At 31.8% G+C, this 19,405-nt stretch overlaps 3 protein-coding genes across 5 annotated transcripts; 2 read left to right on the top strand and 1 right to left on the bottom strand.

Annotated features, from left to right (window-relative positions):
• Positions 1-3,409: 3,409 nt before the first annotated feature.
• LOC137821376 (gibberellin-regulated protein 4) lies at positions 3,410-4,730 on the top strand. Its single transcript, XM_068625936.1, has 4 exons — positions 3,410-3,688; positions 3,795-3,830; positions 4,122-4,173; positions 4,283-4,730. The coding sequence occupies exons 1-4, from the start codon at positions 3,620-3,622 to the stop codon at positions 4,462-4,464; spliced, it is 339 nt and encodes a 112-aa protein (XP_068482037.1). The 5' UTR covers positions 3,410-3,619; the 3' UTR covers positions 4,465-4,730.
• An 8,389-nt stretch (positions 4,731-13,119) lies between these two features.
• On the bottom strand, positions 13,120-19,002 carry CLE45 (CLAVATA3/ESR-RELATED 45). Its single transcript, XM_090295689.1, has 2 exons — positions 18,585-19,002; positions 13,120-13,193 (listed from the first exon to the last, which is right to left on the bottom strand). Exons 1-2 carry the CDS (start codon positions 18,865-18,867, stop codon positions 13,120-13,122), a joined length of 357 nt encoding a protein of 118 aa, XP_090151815.1. The 5' UTR covers positions 18,868-19,002.
• Positions 14,148-17,816, top strand: LOC137821116 (putative arabinosyltransferase ARAD1). Of its 3 annotated transcripts, none has more exons than XM_068625555.2 (3): positions 14,148-14,333; positions 14,545-15,913; positions 17,078-17,816. In XM_068625555.2, the coding sequence occupies exons 2-3, from the start codon at positions 14,945-14,947 to the stop codon at positions 17,621-17,623; spliced, it is 1,515 nt and encodes a 504-aa protein (XP_068481656.1). In that variant the 5' UTR covers positions 14,148-14,333; positions 14,545-14,944; the 3' UTR covers positions 17,624-17,816. The 3 variants fall into 3 exon arrangements, with proteins under 3 accessions (XP_068481656.1, XP_068481654.1, XP_068481653.1); XM_068625553.2 differs by having other exon boundaries at positions 14,150-14,362; XM_068625552.2 differs by having other exon boundaries at positions 14,168-15,913.
• Positions 19,003-19,405: the final 403 nt, after the last annotated feature.

Genomic DNA, 19,405 nt, shown 5'->3' with positions numbered 1-19,405 from the left:
ACTTAGGTTGAACATGATCAACCCCACTTGATTGGTGTGGGTTCGACCTTACTCGGCTTGACCTGGACTAGGGTCAGCTTAGGTCAACCTGGACTTAGGATGACTTGGATTGATTTAGGTTCAGACTGACTTGAATCAACCTATCCAAATTGACTCGATTTGAACCGACTTGGACTTGGACCAACTTGACTTGACCTGGATTCGGGTCAACTTGGTTTGAGTTTGGCCCAAGCTGCTTAGATCAATCTTGCACGAGACCAACCTAGTCCTACCTTACTTGGATTTAGCTCGAGATGACATTTAATAACTTGAAATGACTTAGAAACACGTTGATTTTGGATTTTCAAAACCAAAACATATTTGAATCCAAACCTAATTACATGAATTAGATTTAATATCCAAAAATATGAATTTTAATTTGAAATAAACTTATTTAAATAAAATTAAAGTAATATAAATTTGAATAAATTTGAGATTTTTTTTTCTCACCTGTACTATTTGGAGAGATACTATAAAATATGAAAACAATGTATTTTCCCTTATTATGGCTACCTTGTACTTTATTTAAAAAAAAGGACCACATAATTAAAATAATTGAAGATCTAACTAACAGAAAACAAACTCTCGGAGAATCTACGATCTCCACCACCACTCACATGCACATATATAGGCAAGTAGGGAGAAAGACAAATATTGCATTTGGCACCTCTATTGGTACTTCTATCACAACTTTTTGTTTTAATTTTTTTTTCGTGTCACCAATATGATAGAACCCAATTTTCATCATATCACACAGTGAAAAGTAACTTCTGTTGTTTAGTCATGAATAATGAAATTAGTTTTTTTTATAAATACTATTTTTATATAAACTTAACTATGTTTTTAGTTTCTCAATTTTATCTAATCATTTTTTGTCTAAAATATATAGAAATTAGTCCCTTAAATAACACAATAATTTTTTCAGCCCTTCTAAAAAAAACTAAAAAAGTTAGTTCTTCAAAGAAACAAACACACTCATGGATTAAATGATACTATCTAGCCATGATATTTGTTCTCTCTCCCACTTGCCCAATTATTTTTATTGTCCAAAGGAAACATAAATGTAGCTCACTTTCTTGTTCACAATAGAGATTTAATAAGATGTTCAAAAAAGAAATAAAAAAATAAAAATTAATATATTTAAGAAATATGAAGATATAAGATAGGTTGTCTTAAAAAGGAATTAGAAGAGTGTAAATAGCAAGGGCGAAAAGAAGGGAGTGAGAAGAAAGAGGATGGGTTGCAAAGGCCCAAAAAGAAAGATGAGGTGAATAAGGGTAGTCGTTGGTAGTGATGGACATTGGAAATTGAGGGATGACAGCGTATCGTGCGCACTGCTGTCCTTTTTTGGCCTATCTTTGAGTCATGTGCTAATGCACTCATGCACATGGCTTTCCCTTCTTTCCCTTTCAATTATATCTCTTTCTGACCCCACTCTTAACCACCCTACCCATGTGATTGCCCTTCACAAAATTACTAATCTCTCCTCCCCATTTTCGAATTAATTATAACATTCATGCATTCTTTTTCATCAATTACTATAATATCCTACATCTCAACTACACTAACATAAATTTTAAATATGTAAAAAAAAATATGTATAGTTGAATCCAATGAACCACATCATCTAGACTATATATGATATCCAAATAAAATAAGAAGATACGTAGTATGTTGGAGATTCCACGTCAACTAAAAATTAAAATTTTTTATTGTATATAAATGAGTGCAATCTTCAATCTCATGAGTTGGTTTTATGAAATTGAGTTAAACTTAAAATTTATTTTTTAATATATCAAATTAGACAATATCATTTTATAACGACATAATTAAATACGGTACATAAATAAGATAACTCATTATAAATATTATAAATAAAAATAATTATATAAAAATTATATACGTTTTTGTTAGAATTTTTTTTACAAAATCACTTCCAATCAAATGTTAACGAACGAATACGAAAAAAAACAAAAAATGAAATAATCGAGTGATAAATAACAATTCTTCAAGCCTAAATCCTAAACATTATATAACAATGTAAATTTAACTCAGTTTTCTTTTTCTATCATTATTTTTTCCTTCGAAAAAAAAAACAATGGTACTAATAATAAATGCCTTTGGTTGCACCCGGGATATGGTTGGTTTCCCATGCCACTTTTAAATCATTTTCAAATCATCAAACCATTTACTTCCTTCTGTCTAACCCTCAACATTTTCATCAATAAAATTCTCCTTTAACTTTTTACTTTCGACTTATTTTATAAAATTTCTAACTAATCTAATGCTAACTTTATTATTTTGCAGAGTTGAGTTTTGTCATTAGTAGCATCACTTTTTGTCATCTACCAAACTAATTAATGAACTCGTCTAATGTTTGGTTTATTAGAATCACAAGATTAATTTTCAATTCAACTGTTTCAAAAACTTATTCAAACCGGTTCAATCTTTTTTATAATATTGTTTTTCTTCTCTTAAAAAGGTAAAGTATTTGTCATTCTTAAATAAATGAATTTTTTTACTCTTTAAGAACACTATTATTTGTAATTAAAACCTAAATATTTGGTTTTTAAAGTTTGAATGTTAAAAAGTTTATAAAAAAAGTTAATTTTTTTAATATTATTAAGTTAGGACATAATATTTCTTTAATGCTGTTTTTTTATATTATTCAATTATTTGTACTACTTTAGTTAATATCTGTTCAACAACCAATTTAACCAAAGATCTTTGAACATGTCTTTGATTAGTTCAATGACGATTCAATTTTTAAAAATATAGCTTAACAATACCATTTTAACTTAATAATTGGTAAAAAAAATGTAATAAATATATGCTAGTGAATTTTGTTATCTTATATATGTAAGCCATGCTAAAAGCTTAATGATCATCACAAATAATTAACAGTAAATATATAGAGTCTATACAAGATAAATTTGTCCATAGCATAAACTTTTATTATTTGATTCCAATCAACACTCCTCTAAATAGAGGGGTGTAAAGGAATAGTATGACTCTATTGCCATTAATGCTTCCCTTTCTGTTATTGTAGATTCATATATTTTTTCTGCTGAAATCATTCTGAGAGTAGAAAGATCACGCGCATAGATATTTATTTTGTGTTTCAATATTTGAAGAGTCATGTGTTGTATTTTTCAAGAATGAATATGCTGTATGGTGCAGCATGAACAAGCAGTAAGTAAAATAAATGGTGCAAAAGTTTGGGATAAGATGGTAGCATAGCATAGCAATCAAAGGTACAAGAAGCTCACGTTATCATGAATAAGAAAACAGGTGCTGGTACACATAATAAATACAATGCACTATAATATTATATTATATATTATATGGTAATAAATAAAACACTGCAATCCAAAACTCCAATTATCCAATATGCTTGCTTTTCAGAGTTCAAAGCCAACCGCGTCTATTTATAGCCCTTACAAATCACTGCATCTGAATCAAACCAAACACACCAAACCATTTAGGTCTCTTAAACCCCTTCTCCACACTCTTTTACTGTGTCTTTCCTTTTCTCTCTCTTTCTCCACAAAGAGGACTTGGACCCTTTTTGTGTAGTGCAATGGCCATCTCTAAGCTTCTCTGCGTTCTGCTTCTGGCTCTCCTTGGCCTCTCCATGATCACAACTCAGGTTAAACTCCCTTTTGAAACAAACCATTCTTGCATTCACTGGTTACATTTATGTATGCTCTAAGTCTAAACCTTGTTTCAAATTTTTACTTTTACTATGGTTTCAGGTTATGGCAAACGATGCTGCTTATCACTTAGACCGAGTGAGTATCTCTTTTCTTTTCTTTGTTTCCAACATTTTCCACCTCCCTTTTAGTCTCTAATCAGTGAAAACTATTGTATGGTCTAGAATAACGTGATTTTCACTCATTTTTACGTGATACATGTTTATAATATTTAATCTAAGAAAAGACAAGGATTGAGTCATGTGGAAGTTAGATCAGATGAACAGTAATGCAGTCTTGGAACATATAAAATAGCTGTTTTTAATTGGTTCGCAAATTTCAAAATTGAAAATTCATATCTTTGACTAATGATTTTCCATTAATTTTCAGAGTAATAATGGATCCGGGAGGAATTATGGTCCTGGGAGTCTAAGGAGCTCACGTGAGTAATCATACTCTCAATGTTTCTGAAGCTTTTGAACTCACTTGCTTTGAACTATCTGAATTATGTGTGATCTGATGAGTGATGTTTCTGAATTTTGTTTGATCAGAGTGCCCCTCTGAATGCACAAGAAGATGTAGCCAGACACAGTACCACAAGCCATGCATGTTCTTCTGTCAAAAATGCTGCAGAAGTTGCCTATGTGTTCCTCCTGGCTACTATGGGAACAAATCGGTGTGCCCCTGCTACAACAACTGGAAGACCAAGCGTGGAGGACCCAAATGCCCTTGAACTCATATAAACATGATTTCATCAACAATTTTATATATTACTCAAATCAGTGTTTTGGGTAGCACCTAGTACAATTGGGTCTTCACTGAAACTATTATTAAATTAACCATCTTGTTCTCTACAGTGAAATTAAACCAATCATTGATTTCATGAAAGAGAGTCCCCTTCCTAAACAAGTATGAGAGGGCTGTTCTTCTGGTTAATCAATTATCTCTGTCATTGTTCTCATTTTTAGTTTTATATATAATGAAGGTATTTTATAATTAGTGTCAGTCTTATATAAAGTTTTTGAACAGACATGTCATATGTAGGCTAAAGGATCTGAAGATCCAACCATATTTTAATTCTTGTACCTACTCATTCTCTATAATTTCCTATACTTCTGCGTGTAGAATCTGGCATCTGCATCAGAAGCAGGGCCACTGGTGCATAAATAGTGAGTTACAAATGTTATTGGACGTACGAAATATTTAGAAAAAAAGAATATACAAGACCAAATAAAATAATATTTGATGTAATGAAGGTTGGAGTTTTTGGAGACTCGTAGTTTTTCAATAACTAGGGATAAAATATATCATAACGTTACTAATATCGATAAGATTTTTTTTTTTAAGTATTATCGATAAGATATATTACATTGACAATAGTTTAAAGAAATACAACCAAGATAATTCTTTTAATCATTTATTAATGGGAAATTTATCTTATATACTTTTCCGATTGACGGCTCTCTCACTATTATGAATTCTTTTACTTTTTTTCCTCGCAATTTTAAAGATGTGAATCATCAAACTTATTCTTTTACACAATTTTATTGTGTCTATAGCCTATATCTTGAATTTCTCCCGACTAGATACCCAAAATGTCATTTTCAAATAACCACTTTTGAGAAAGAAATAATAGGTTTTTTTTTTGTGAAGTTGGAAGAAACTTCTGATCAATTCCTAGTACTCTTGCGAGTACAATTGTATCTCCTATTTGAAATTATCAAATTATTCAAAATATAATATACCAAAATTAGCATAAAAAAATTGATGTTTTTTCTATACCAATTATTACATACGAATATAAATTTATAAAAAATTATCAACGGATTATATTATTACATACGAATATAAATTTATAAAAAATTATCAACCGATTATTAATATTTGTATGTCAAAAAATAATATGTACAAATAATTTTTGTATGTAATTCAAAATTTAGTATCAACGGATTTGCGTTTTAAATTGAGACAGGATTTTTGAATAATTTTTTCATGTTATGTATGCATATTATGTATGTATTTAGAAAAATACAAATTTAATAAAATTAAACGTTAATTCACCGTATGTATGGACAATGGATTCGTATGTAAGCTTAATAATGAGTTACATGCGAATTTTATGTACAAATACATTACATAATTTAGTTGATTTCACTTTCTTGTTTTCTTTCTTTTCTTGCGAGCCTTTGATTTTGAGCTTCCATTTTCATTCATTCACTAACCTTCCTTTCCCATTAACAAAGAGCTTCCATTTTGAGCATCTCCCACAGAATTGAATGCAACTCTCAATTAGCACCTCATCTCCCACTCTCACGCTCCATTATCGAACTTATTCTCCCACTCTCACAAGTTAAAATTAATTGTGCTTTAACGTTCCAAAGTGATGTTAATTGGAAAAGTTTTTTAACATATAATTAATTGTGAAATATCTTAGTATAGAAAAATTATATAATTCACAAATATTCAAAGATATTTTCTAGTGATACTCACGATTTAAATTATAAATTATATATATATATATATTTATTTTGTTGACTAATACTTATTTGGTTCCCATAAACTATTATGGAACTTAAAGATGCGCACAAAGTTGGAAGCAAAAGTTTTCTTTCTCAGCATATGATAGGAAAGAGATGAAGTTGACAAGCAAGAATCATTCGAATGAATACCAAAAAATATCAAAGATATACAAAGCTAAGATATTCAAAAAGAAATATTATTTGAAGTGCAAACACGTGGAAAAACACATTGAAAGCTTATTTGAGAACATTCCATATTGAGCATCTACCACGAAGAAGAAAATGAACAGTGCAAAATGAAAATATCCAAGTCCAGAGTTGGTCAAAAGCTCAACAGACAGAGTTTATATGAATGAAGAAAGTACAAATAGAATGACACATTCGGGTTTGAATGATCTAGGGTTTCATATTGTTTCAATTTGGGGACCTAGAGTTCTTCCACCTTATGGAGGCTTGAGAGAATCTACTCTGCAAACACATAGAGATCATGATAAGAGAATCTATTACACAAGCCTTTGACCATCTACGATTTCGGCTATGACAAAATTGGATGTTTCCATTAATCATATTTAAAAAAAACCTTTGATATAGAAACAATTCAAAATCTATTTTTCGAAAGCTTTTGCAGTGATATAATGTTTAACCCAATATGTTTTAAAATATTTAATCCATTAATCTTATTTGAAAATAATGGTTTCTATAATTCAGAAAGGTCAAATAAGATTTGGAAAACATAAATGCAGTGTCATAAAACATTCCAAGAATGTAAAGATCAAGTATGGACACTTCCCTATTATCGTGTTTCTTCTAACACTTAGACGATGGTTGTATCATTTTATATTTATAGTTTCCAGCGTGCGTCTGATGCTTATGCACTTGTACATATGCCTTGTGTTGCTTAAAGGGTTTCGTCTTATGTGAACTTCTAAAGTGTTCACCAACACTTGGATAGTCTAATGTGATCATTCTCGGCTCCATCGTCCAATCCTTTATCTGATGCATTCTCTTTACGAGCTTCGTCTGATACGTCTTTTTCTAAGAAGCACTTCGTCTTATATGATGCTATTACATATGATTGTCTTTTATGCATAACGATATTTCTTTTTAATGTTCTCTTTGACTATATTATCCATTTCAAGAATGAACATGAAGATTGGATCCTCTGATCAATGTGTATCACTGCTTCATCTAATAACTCTTTCTCTTGTTGTATCATCTAGTGAATCTTGCTCACTTTCCTTTTTGTTTTTATCTAATCTTTTACTACACATGAATGAGCTTTGTCATATCATAATACATTTTATAGTGTTTGTTATCATCAAAATACGTAGAAGTTCATGTCATGAGGTCATCTTATGAGTATTGTTTCATCTACTGACTCAACACTGCTATTATTATTGAAGAAGTTGAACAAGAAAATTCTAAATCCTACACCGAAGAAAAAAGGACCAATCCACCTCATGGCCAGAAGAGACCAAAAATATTTAAGGAAGGTCCTAAGAAAAAGCAAGTTATTGTTGCATTGTTTGCCCAAGCAACCATCACCATAGATGATGACAATACTTATTCAGATGACATGGTGTTTGTTAATCTAAGGAAGCGCAAAAGAACTCAACCGAAAGTGCAGTCTCCACCATTAAAGGTAACCCTCCTAGATAATGTTATGGTTGATTCTTCTACCATTCCTTTGTCTACACATCTTGAACATGAACCTAAATCTTCTACTTTATCTTCATCTTCTACCATTATTTCTAAACCAACCCCTTCCATTTAAAACACAAACAATCATATTAATTGATTATGAAAAACAAAACAAAACACGCACAAAATTGAGGGTTGAATTGAGTTTTAAATTTTTTTTCAGCTTTTTGCAAGTATGGTCTAATACTACATGGTTAGATGATAGGTTTAATACTAGTCAAACAAACTGACAAAGATTTTCACAAACTTAATTCAAAAAAAATTCACCTTCTTAAGTTAGTTGAAGGAAAATAACAAGCAATGTACAAAGAGAGATAAAAAGGATTTATGCAGTATTTTTATACTTATTCGTTTGATAGTGCAAACTACATTTAATTCTTACTAATCAATTAAGTTCCTCTAGACAGACTACTGCTTAGAAGTACAAACAAATATTTTTCAAATCGTAGTCACTCCTAATTGACCTTGTACGAGTATTCTTCCATATCACAACCGCTACTGACCGACCTCATCAAGTATTATTTGACATGTAGTCACTATTGGCTAAACACTATAGTATTCTTTTGAATCAAATCACTCTTAACTAACATCATTAAAGTATTCTTTCAACAAACCACTTCTGGCTTAAGGCAAATAAAATGTCTCCATGATCAATAAATTGTTGCCTTTTCTTACTAGGTAGGATTACGTCTTTCGATGATTACAAGGATAAGCACTCTCTCCTAGTTTGTTAAAAGGTTGAACACAAATTGTGTTCTTACAAAGCTTTAAGGACATAAAGAAAAATTGACAGAATTTTGGCACTTGCAAATAGTGGCTCTACCTTTTCTTTTTCTTTTCCTTGAAGCATGTCTTTATATAGGCTAGAAGAAAGTATTTGTTGCATTCCCTTTTCTTTTTGTTGAGTAGCTTTGAACTCATTTGAATGTCTTCTTCTTCTTTTGTCATCTGTCAAGCTTGAATGTTGAGAACACTGAATGCGCTTCATGCAACATTAATTGTTCTTCTCTTCTTCACGCAACATCCTTGATAGTTGACAATACTTATCTTCCTCGGTAGAAAAACCTTTTGAACCAAATTGTGGTAAATGTGAACATCGTACTAGACAGGTAGCTAGGCCAATGTTGAAATGTGTTTGTGTTAGGATAATTGGCGAGCAGTGCAACTTTAACTCAAACTCAAAGAGATCTTGATGTTGACTTTTCTGGAGTGCGAATCCTTTTGGCGACAGACTTAAGCTACGAGAATATTCTTTATGTTTATGTTAGCTTAAATTTTCCTATACTTGTCGCTTGATGTTCATCAACACCTATCTGAAAAAAAAAGTCTACAAAGTGCTTTATTGTCTCCCAAAAGAAGCACTTGCACTTAAATGATATGTTTTTTCCTTCAGTGCCTGTCCATTGCATCTACATCGTGATTCATGTTTTATTAGATTAAACACTTAGTCAAAATCATAAGGTTATTACAATTTTGATCTAACACTAATGGTTCAAGAGGTTCCAGTAATCAAATAAATTGATTACAAAATACGACACCAACTACTCTTGGTTATAACGAGTACACAAATCACTTATAGTTATCCAAATATACAAATCACTCCTAGATATATCATCTTAACCTCCCTTGAGATTAAGACCTCACAAACTAGTGTAAGAACAAACGCTCAAAAAATGGGTAGTTTAAGTTCACTGGGTAACTTCACAAGGTGAATAATTAAAAGGTTTTCTCTCACCCACAAGGAACACTTAATATCTATTTAGCACTAGAACATTGAAAGAATTGTGTGGAGTTATTATATATGCATTCTTCTTCTTCATCTTTCATTACTTTATATAGACTTCCTGAGATGAGTGTTGCTACATCTCTTTTGCTAATATATGATATTTGTTTAATCTTTGTCATTTGTGTAGAATCTTTTGTGCACCCCTTATGTATGCTTAGACTAGAAGCTTGATATACAAGGTCTTGATCTTGTATAAATCTTGCATTTTTTACTTTGCTTTCATAAGGAAACATTTCAAGCATATATAAGATTGAAAACATACCACAAACAATATTTTTTTCATATAAGATTATTTTATGATCATTTGTGATAAAAACTTTCTATATGTAGTTTTTAACTTTAAATATATGAATCCTTATTTAAAACAACTTCCATAAAATATATCTTAGAAAAGCATTTTTTTGGTACGACTTGTTTGTGTAATACTAAGCTTAACGAAAGTTAAAACATATATAGTGTTACAACGCCCAACGTCTTAGCTTATTGTGTCATTGGATGATTTTATTTTCTTTCAACTAGCACAAAACAAGCCTTAGCATGCTAAAATAATAAAATCATGTATATGAATATAATTCAATCTTAGTATTTTGTTATCATTCGAACTCTTTTAAAGAGCCTACTAGGGTTAGACCATCTAGGATCTCAACAATGTCTTTTCTCTGTGTATTCTCTTCTCAGCTCAATTATAGTTTAAGGGATTTTTAACCTTGATTGGAACTAAGATTATTGAGATCACTACTTTTCATTTTGATTTCTTATTGATGTTGACAAGATTTATTTTTTATTTAAATTGTTTAGATGTTTTGTTGTAAACAACTGTTAATTATTGTTCTTTTCATTTGGATTTCTTATTGATATTGGCAGGATTTATTTTTTTATTAAAATTATTTAGATTTTTTGTTGTAAATAATTGTTATTTATTGATCGATATTAGTCAGAGTTTTCTGACTTAATGTTAGGAGATATTTTTGCAAATCTAAACTAGATTTTTTCAGTTGAAGTTTATCATGGTTTTCTTGTCGATGTTGAGTAACTACTTTTTTTTATCATCAATACTAATATTATTATTAATGTTGTTTGAAAAATATTTCACCCAACACTAACTAATATTTATTTTGCCAATATTAAATAGAATCTGTTTAGTCAATATTGATCTAAAAGTCAGAAAGAAAAACCATTCAACAACGTTGTAAAAATAACTTTTGTTCATGTTAGTATAAATAATTATATTCGATATCAACTACAAATGAACTCAGTCAATGTTAATTTAGAAAAAACTATCAATATCAACATCAGTTGAAAAAATATTTACAAATTTTGACTGAGAAATTCAACTAAAAAATCGTCCTTATTAATATTTTTGAAATATTAACAAATGAATAGTATTTAAATACTTATTTATATTAGGTGGTAATTAAATACTTCATCCGAAAAAGCTAAATTTAAAAATTGATACTTATTTTATCTGAATAAATTATTTTAAAAATAAAATAATATAAAATAATAATTTAGTGTATTTCAATATCTAATAAATTATGAAATCTAACATCGAATAAAGCTTGAGGTATTTATTCTAATACATTAAAAGACAGTTTTTGGCCACAGTTTATCCCTGAATAATGCACAAACATTGAAGCAAACTAATAACCTACCTCAACAATATAAGCAACCAATGCTGGTTTTCATGCACCAACCTTCCACCACGGAGCAAACAATTTCATCAAACTTGGTATTTTGAAAAATATTGGGTGCGGGAGGAAATTAATTAACGGGTGCAAAAAGGAAAAGCACACTAGTGGGATTTTATAAAAGTTATTGAGGCTTTTACTTCCTGCACCCCGTTATTATTTATTGCACTCTAATAAATATAATTTTAATACTATTTCAAATATGATTAATTCAATTAGATTTATTTGAACCTTAACTGTTTTTTATGATAATCTTGAATTTTTAGTCAGAGTAGACGGTCTCACTATATGGTCTATTGGTTACATGAAGTAAACAGTTCAATGACTCAACTGTCAAGATTCAATTGAAGAAAACACCTAACCAACATTAAGTGTAATGAAGACGACGGTGTAGAAAGAGTCTGATGTGAATATTTTATACTACATGGTCTAATAGACTGTCCGAAGGAAGCTGGTGCACTTAATCAATCAAAACTCCAAGTTGCTTCCTTAAATCAATACGGAAAACAAAATATGTGTAAAAGAATTAGAGAATAAAATATACAATATCTCATAACAAATTGGGAAGCAAATCAGCTGAAAAAATAAGAAGAAACAAAATTGCGAAAAAACAGGAAACAAATTTGAAAATTTTAGAAAGTTGGAAACTGAGAATTCGTTAATGATACTTGAACCATAATCTAATTCAAAAATCTTTGGAGCAAAGAAACATATAAAAAAATACAAGCTTTAAGGAGAAATGGTGGAATCAAACTTATTTCTTTTCTTTGTAATTCTTTCATTTCACAATGAATCCTAATGTTTCTGTTCAATAAAGTTTTGTTCTTAAATTCTCTGTATCATATTATGTGATAGTCTAATCTTTTTGAATTTTGGTTTCTAATAAGGAATTGTTTTTTACGCTTGTTAAGAATTCAATTATTTTCTTTAATTAAAGTTCTTGGTTGATTTGCTTAATTTTAATCAATATTTTGTTTTCTTAAATAAAGAGGTAGGAGATAAACATCTCATGAGTAGATGCTTAAAGACGAGTGAGATACTGAATAAGTTAGTAGACATTTTTTTGCTAATAAGATTTTGTACAGTTTGATTGACATTTGTTTAATTAAGTTCAACTCTATGTAAGAATAGAGAATAATAATATTAGGACAACTAATGACGAATTTAGTGGTGAATGAACTTGAGAATCAACTTGATTTCTTTATTGTTTTTCTATCATCTATTATATTTTTCGCACAACAATCATAATTCCCTTTTACTTTCGGATTATTGCTAATTTTTAATTGTTTATAAGTAAGTTTTGACGATTTTAGATTAATTAATTATATATTTTATCATCTTATTGGTGTTAGACGGTCTAATATTACGTTAGACGATCTATTCTAAGTTGTTTTTAGTTTGAATGTGAAACAACAATGATCACACTTCATACTAAAAAAATACTAAAATATTTTCCCTCACTAAACTATACCAACATTGCAACTATCATTATTGAGATTGTTATCATTGTTATTTATTGTCATCATTATAATTGTATTTAGGGTTTAGAGTTTACCGTTACACTTCCATTCATTATATTCGGAGAGAAAAAGAAAAGAATTTAGCGAAAGAGCACTTTCCAAAAACTATAATTTAAGTTTTAAAAAAATTATTCTTGAAAATTTATTCTATGATATTTTTACCAGAAAAAAGCCTTAAAAAGGAGTGAGTATCTTTGATATTATGACCTTCTTCTGTCCAATAAGTAAACTAGACACTCTGATTAGGTTGTCATTTCAATTGTTCTGGCACAGAAGAAATAAGATAAGAAAAAGTTTCTTAACATCTCATGTTTGTTGACAAGTGACACCTTATCATCCTGTGTTTGAACCAAAAAAAAGTTCCCTATTAATATTCTTTGTTTTGTTATGCATACCTAAATATCAGAATTTAATGAGTTTATCATCTAGTTTGTTTGAAAAGTTCCCTATTAATATTCTTTGTTTGAAATTTTTGTGAAACAAAATGGCATAGCATTAGGAGCTCCTGCTATTCCTTAATTTCACAGTATTTTCTATTTTCTGACCTACTCAAACGTTGACAAAATATCAAAATGACATACCCATAAAGCAACACTATATACTTTATCATTCCTTCTAAAAATATAATTAAGTTTGTGTACAAAGTTAAAAAATTAAGTTCTTTCCCTTCTCATTCGCTTACTTTACAGGTGTCTTGTTTTAGTACATGAACCAAATGCTATAAAATCCAAAAGTTATTATTTCAATCATGTATTCAAAGTCTTTTTCTTGTTAGTTTATATCTCTATTTTCTAGGTGAAAAACTCTATTCATATTCCTAATATCACCTAGTAATTTCCAAGTGAAATACGAAATTAACAAAACAGTGAAAAAAGAGGTAAAAAAAAGTCTCATTCACTCTACAACTTCATCAATAGTAAGATTGTTTTCCACTTTCCTTGAGCAAATCAAGATTTTGAGCACATTTCAAATTAATGAATTTATGGGTGGCATAAAACCTAATCACTACAAATAATGTACAATGTAAAACATCTTTATACTTATCTATACTCATAAATGACCGTTTAAAATAAGTTTATTAAATTTTATATTAATTCAAATGTTACACGTTAGTAAAAAAAACAACAGAGTTTTCCCTGATTATTTAATGTGAACAGCCAGAATGAGAATAAAATAATTAAGAACTGCAAAGTGTTATATGTGTACATTAAATGGGTATTTTGAATTCCGCAAGAAAGGTTGAGACTTGAAGAAGAATAAATGAGTGTGACGAAACTCGCAATTCACACACGTTAGGCGTGCACAGCTAACAAAACATGAAATTTTGCTAAGAAAGTTTATTCCTTTTTCTCCTCTGTCTGAATGTGAAGACTTAGCACAGTGATGAGGTGAGTGCTGCTTCAATCTCTATCGCCAGGTACCCATTCTTGCTCAAACCAAAAAAAAATTTGTCTGCCCAGATGCCAATTCCTCTTTAATTTTCTTTCTGTGTTCATTCAAATACATTTTCTTGGGTTTCTAATGATTGTATCTCCGAAGGCGGTTTAATGGAATGCTGAAGCTGAGAACTTTTGTTTTGGGGTATTTGTTTGTTGCTAGTTTTGGAACAAAGGTTGGATTTCACAGGCATTTTTGGTTGATGGATTATACTGTGTCTCATCAGTGTGTTCTGTAAGAAGTGGAGGGTTTTGAAATTGCTTTGTATGTGGAAGCCATTGCATGTGAGAACTGTGGGAGATCTTCTTCAACACTGTAGAAGGTTGTCAAGCCCATTAGTGGCTGGGTATGGCGATTTGTGTTTGAGGGATTCGAGCTTTGGATTTTGATTGAGAAGGGCTTCTTGCTAAAACCATAACCCCCATCAAGGTTTTTGCTTTGTGTGTTTGTGAAAATACCTTACCTTTTGAGCTGCTCAGTCTTTTTTTCTTTTGGTGTCTTGTTTCATTTGCTGTATTCGCTGTAAGGTTGCTTGATTGGACCTTGTTTTTTATCCTAAAAAATGTCAGAGAAGATCATGTTTCACTCAAGGTTTATATTTTACGTGATGATCATTTCTATGTTCCTTTTGGTCATGTCATCCCTTTTCCTACTCCAGTTCAGCAGTCATTCTTTGATACCTAGATCAGTGTTAGAACTTATTCTTGTCAATAATGCGTCACAGTACTTCATGCCTAATATGAAGAGAGAGCAGATCGTAGTCCCTCCCTGCCCTTCTGGGGATTTAAAATTTCAATCACAAAAACCCAGAGAATCCGATTGTCAAGCTTCTGATTCAAGCCAGAAAACAAGTTCTGTAGGACAACAGATGAATGTGGCATCTCACCCAGTTCGGCCTTTATTGAGAGTCTTCATGTATGATTTGCCCCCAGAATTTCACTTCGGGTTATTGGGTTGGAAGGGAAGTTTGAATCAAACATGGCCTGAGGTGGATAACCCTGAAGGTATCCCACGCTATCCAGGTGGTCTGAACTTGCAGCACAGCATGGAATACTGGCTCACCCTTGATCTTCTGTCATCAAACACTGCTAAAGTTGGTCATTCTTGCTCTGCAATTAGAGTGCAGGATTCAAGTCAAGCAGATGTAATTTTTGTGCCATTTTTCTCATCTCTGAGTTACAATCGGCATTCCAAGCTTCATGGAGAGGAGAAAGTTAGTGTTAACAAAATGTTGCAAGACAAATTGGTGCAGTTCTTAATGAACCGGAAAGAATGGAAACGATCAGGAGGGAAGGATCATCTGATTATAGCCCACCATCCTAACAGCTTGTTGGATGCAAGAAGAAAATTGGGTTCTGCTATGCTTGTGCTTGCAGATTTCGGAAGGTATCCTGCTCAACTAGCAAATATCAAGAAAGATGTAATAGCCCCCTACAGGCACCTAGTAGGTACCATACCAAGAGCTAAATCAGCTTCATATGAAGAACGTACCACACTGGTGTATTTCCAGGGAGCAATATACAGGAAAGATGTGAGTTTCTACTGCACTCATGTTATCTGTTTAATGCATACTTACCTTATTATGAAAAAATATTTCACATCGAATAGTTTTACCACTCCATTCCCAGTTTATTTTGAGGTAATTTCGTCAATGAATTAAATTGGCTATTTGTTGTGTGTTGGAGATGCCACATTGACTAGAGATAAAATCATATTATAATAGTGAGTGTGTGCAAAGCTCACCTTACCAAACCAGTTTTGTGAGGATAAGTTAGGTTTAAATTCACTTCTTAACACTATTGATTATGCCCATTTAAGGTTAGCAAGAGGCATGTGTTCCATTTTATTGTGAGTTGGGATGATGTCAAGGTGCATTTGCTTCTTAACTTGTTAATTGGGTGGATATCAGAATTAAGAACCCCTTCTTGGTTGAAACATATTGATGGCTTAGATAATAGATCTTAGGAATCTTTACCGATCATACCTCACCTCATATCAGCTAGAGAACAAACTACGCCTTGGTGCCTGGGGCTTTTTGAAGGTAAGATTTGATCCCAGGTACTTGCGTATACCCTGGCACTTTTATAACAAAAGTGATGAGCATAGAGAACTGACACATGACAAATATTCTACGGTTACCTTTAGCAACAAGCTCCATGTCCTTCTCATCCTTGGTATTAGATTATTAATTAAAAAAAAACTTCAACTCCATGTTTTTTGGCACCTCAAGATATCAATAGTAGATCGTATTTTTATTGAATTTCAGAAGGTAAATCAAGATATAAATGGCAGTGTCACTGAGCTGACTATAGTGCATTAGTTGAATTTTTATATCTTCAAGTTTAATCAGCTCAAGTGGGTTCATTGTAGCTTGTATAGAAGCCTTGATTTCAGAGGTGGTACAAATATTACATTTTCATGCTTCCAAATATAAGAAAGGGCTTCTGATGGTTGATTTCTAAATTTTATTGAGTTTTATATGAACAAATATTGGGCACATAATTTAAGATAAATCCATTGGAACACTAAAACTTAAACGCATCCTGCTAAGACTTTTTCGTGAGAATCGTTACAATGATGTAATGTCCGCTTTCCATCAATACTACTTCCCTTATCAATTTTATAGTATTAATTCTAGATGTGGAAGATGGTATTTCTTCATTTAATTAGTTAAATTATGATATTGAAACTCTAGGGAGGAGCCATTCGCCAAGAACTGTACTACCTCCTCAAAGAAGAGAAAGATGTGCATTTCAGTTTTGGGAGCATAGGAGGAAATGGGATCAAACAGGCAAGCCAGGGCATGGCCTTGTCAAAATTCTGCCTCAACATTGCTGGTGATACCCCGTCCTCGAATCGACTCTTTGATGCCATAGCAAGCCACTGTGTGCCTGTGATCATTAGTGATGAAATTGAGCTGCCCTTTGAAGATGTCTTGGACTACTCAGAGTTTTCAGTATTTGTGCGTGCCTCTGATGCCGTGAAGAAAGGCTACCTGCTGAATGTCCTTCGTTCAATCAAACGGGACGAGTGGAACAAGATGTGGGAAAAATTGAAGGAAATTACACCCCACTTTGAGTATCAGTATCCATCCCAACCTGGGGATGCAGTGAATATGATTTGGCGGCAAGTTTCAACAAAGATATCTTCAATAAGGTTCAATTTGCACAGAAAGAACAGATACCAGAGATCTCAGCTTCGGGCTAAGACAAACTTAAATTCCGAGATTCTGGGTCGTTAGAATCTATGGATCTTGGTTTCAGTCAAGTTCAACATGACAGTGGAAGAGACAAGCCTTGTCTCATTTGTTTGCTAGTAGCAAGCTCCCATTCTCTTCATTGGTTTCTTTTTGCTGAATTGCTCATCTTGTTGAAGGAAAAAAACGATTTTTTATTTTAATGTCGAAGCATACCGCATTATTTGTCCTCTTGGCACATGAATCTTAGAGAAAAAAGTACTTAAAAAATGAATTTAATTGGAATATAAAAGTGTGTATCTTATACTATTATCTAATCATAAAATGTCATGACTGAGAATTGTTAATTTTTTGGATTAGCAATTTATAAGGTGGTTTTTTATTAGTTGATTAAATATTTTTATAACGAAGGCATATTAACAAAGTTAAATGCATTCACAAATTTTCCGTACTTTGTTTTCCCTCTAGAACCTGTATTAATGTACTAGTAATGACATTATGATTTTGCATTATCGCAAGTGGTGCTTAATAACTATTGATGTACCAAGAAGCAAGTCTCCAGGGTACATTAGGGCAAAATTCTACAGTTTTGCATTTCACAAGCAAGTTAAGAAGGCCCATAAGAAGTTATTTGTAACTGAATTATGCAGGAAAAAGGCTCAAAATATCGGTTCCAGGAAAGTCGGAGAGATAGACAGAGAAAGTGTGTTTGAGAGAGAGAAAACCACTATATTCTGTATTTGATAGCTAACAATATCACGAAACTATCTAGCTATTCTTCAATACCTGATTTCTTTACAAAATGTTTTCATGAGCAATTCTTCACCTGACAGATAGACTCAACAAAACTAAAAACAAATGGGGGAAGAAAAAGAGCATCGAAAGCCGACCAACCTCATTAAGAAACTGTTAAACGAAGCAAAGAACAATCTTGGCATTAGGGAACTCACTTGTCATTCTAAGCTAAGTAAAAAGGGACAAAACCACAGCATGTTGATTTGTTAACATCGATTGTGAATTGGATCAGACCCTTTTTGAACTGTCCTTTTGTTTGATTGATTAGGATCAAATGTCAACGAAGGTGCAGGTGCCAAATCCAACTGTGATTGCAAGTCCTCCATTGCAACAGCCTTTAGGTCCTGAGCTATTTGAGCAAGTGGTGTTGATTGCCTGTGATCCCATTTCAGAGCAAGATCTTTGCTTCTGAGGCCAGAAACCATGCCTGGTTGAGAAGCTAAAATCCCAACACAGACTAAAACAAAGAACCCTCTGAAAGACAACAAACTCATCTCTTTTGTAGAGGAAAATTTGGAGGAAGAAAGGCTTTCTCAGTTTGAAGCAAAGAAGAGAAGGTGGTGGTGGGTCTAAAACTGTGTGTTTATATCTCCTATTTCTTGCTGCTCATAGCAGCAACAGGGATAATCCTGCAGTTTATCTTCTATGTGATTTGGAAGCTTCAAAGCAAAAGCATAAGAAGCCTAGAACATAAGCAAATGCTATATAAGCAATATATAAGGCTGATTTAGATGATTGACACTGACAGGTTTGAATAAAAGTTAATTGGAACAATATCCTTGGGAACCCCATCATTTGTCTTGCTCTTTTTCACCAAACAAAGACCGAAGAAGCTGTGTCTTCAAACACTTTGTTAATCTGCCACGTCATCTTCCCTTGCTGACATGTTCTTGCACCATATCCTCGAGACATATATGCCAATGAGAGGAATCATTCTCTGCATGATGCTCACTGAATTTGCTGCATTCTCTTTCTTTTTCTGAGATGTTCCATGAAAAAGCCAACGTACTAAATTATACCCTCAATGAAGAT

The sequence above is a fragment of the Phaseolus vulgaris genome, chromosome 9 (genome assembly GCF_051622355.1).
Source record: "Phaseolus vulgaris cultivar YP4 chromosome 9, ASM5162235v1, whole genome shotgun sequence".
Lineage (NCBI taxonomy): Eukaryota > Viridiplantae > Streptophyta > Magnoliopsida > Fabales > Fabaceae > Phaseolus > Phaseolus vulgaris.
The sequence above is the reverse complement of the archived record's forward strand: the minus strand, read 5'-3'. Positions and strand labels throughout refer to the sequence as shown.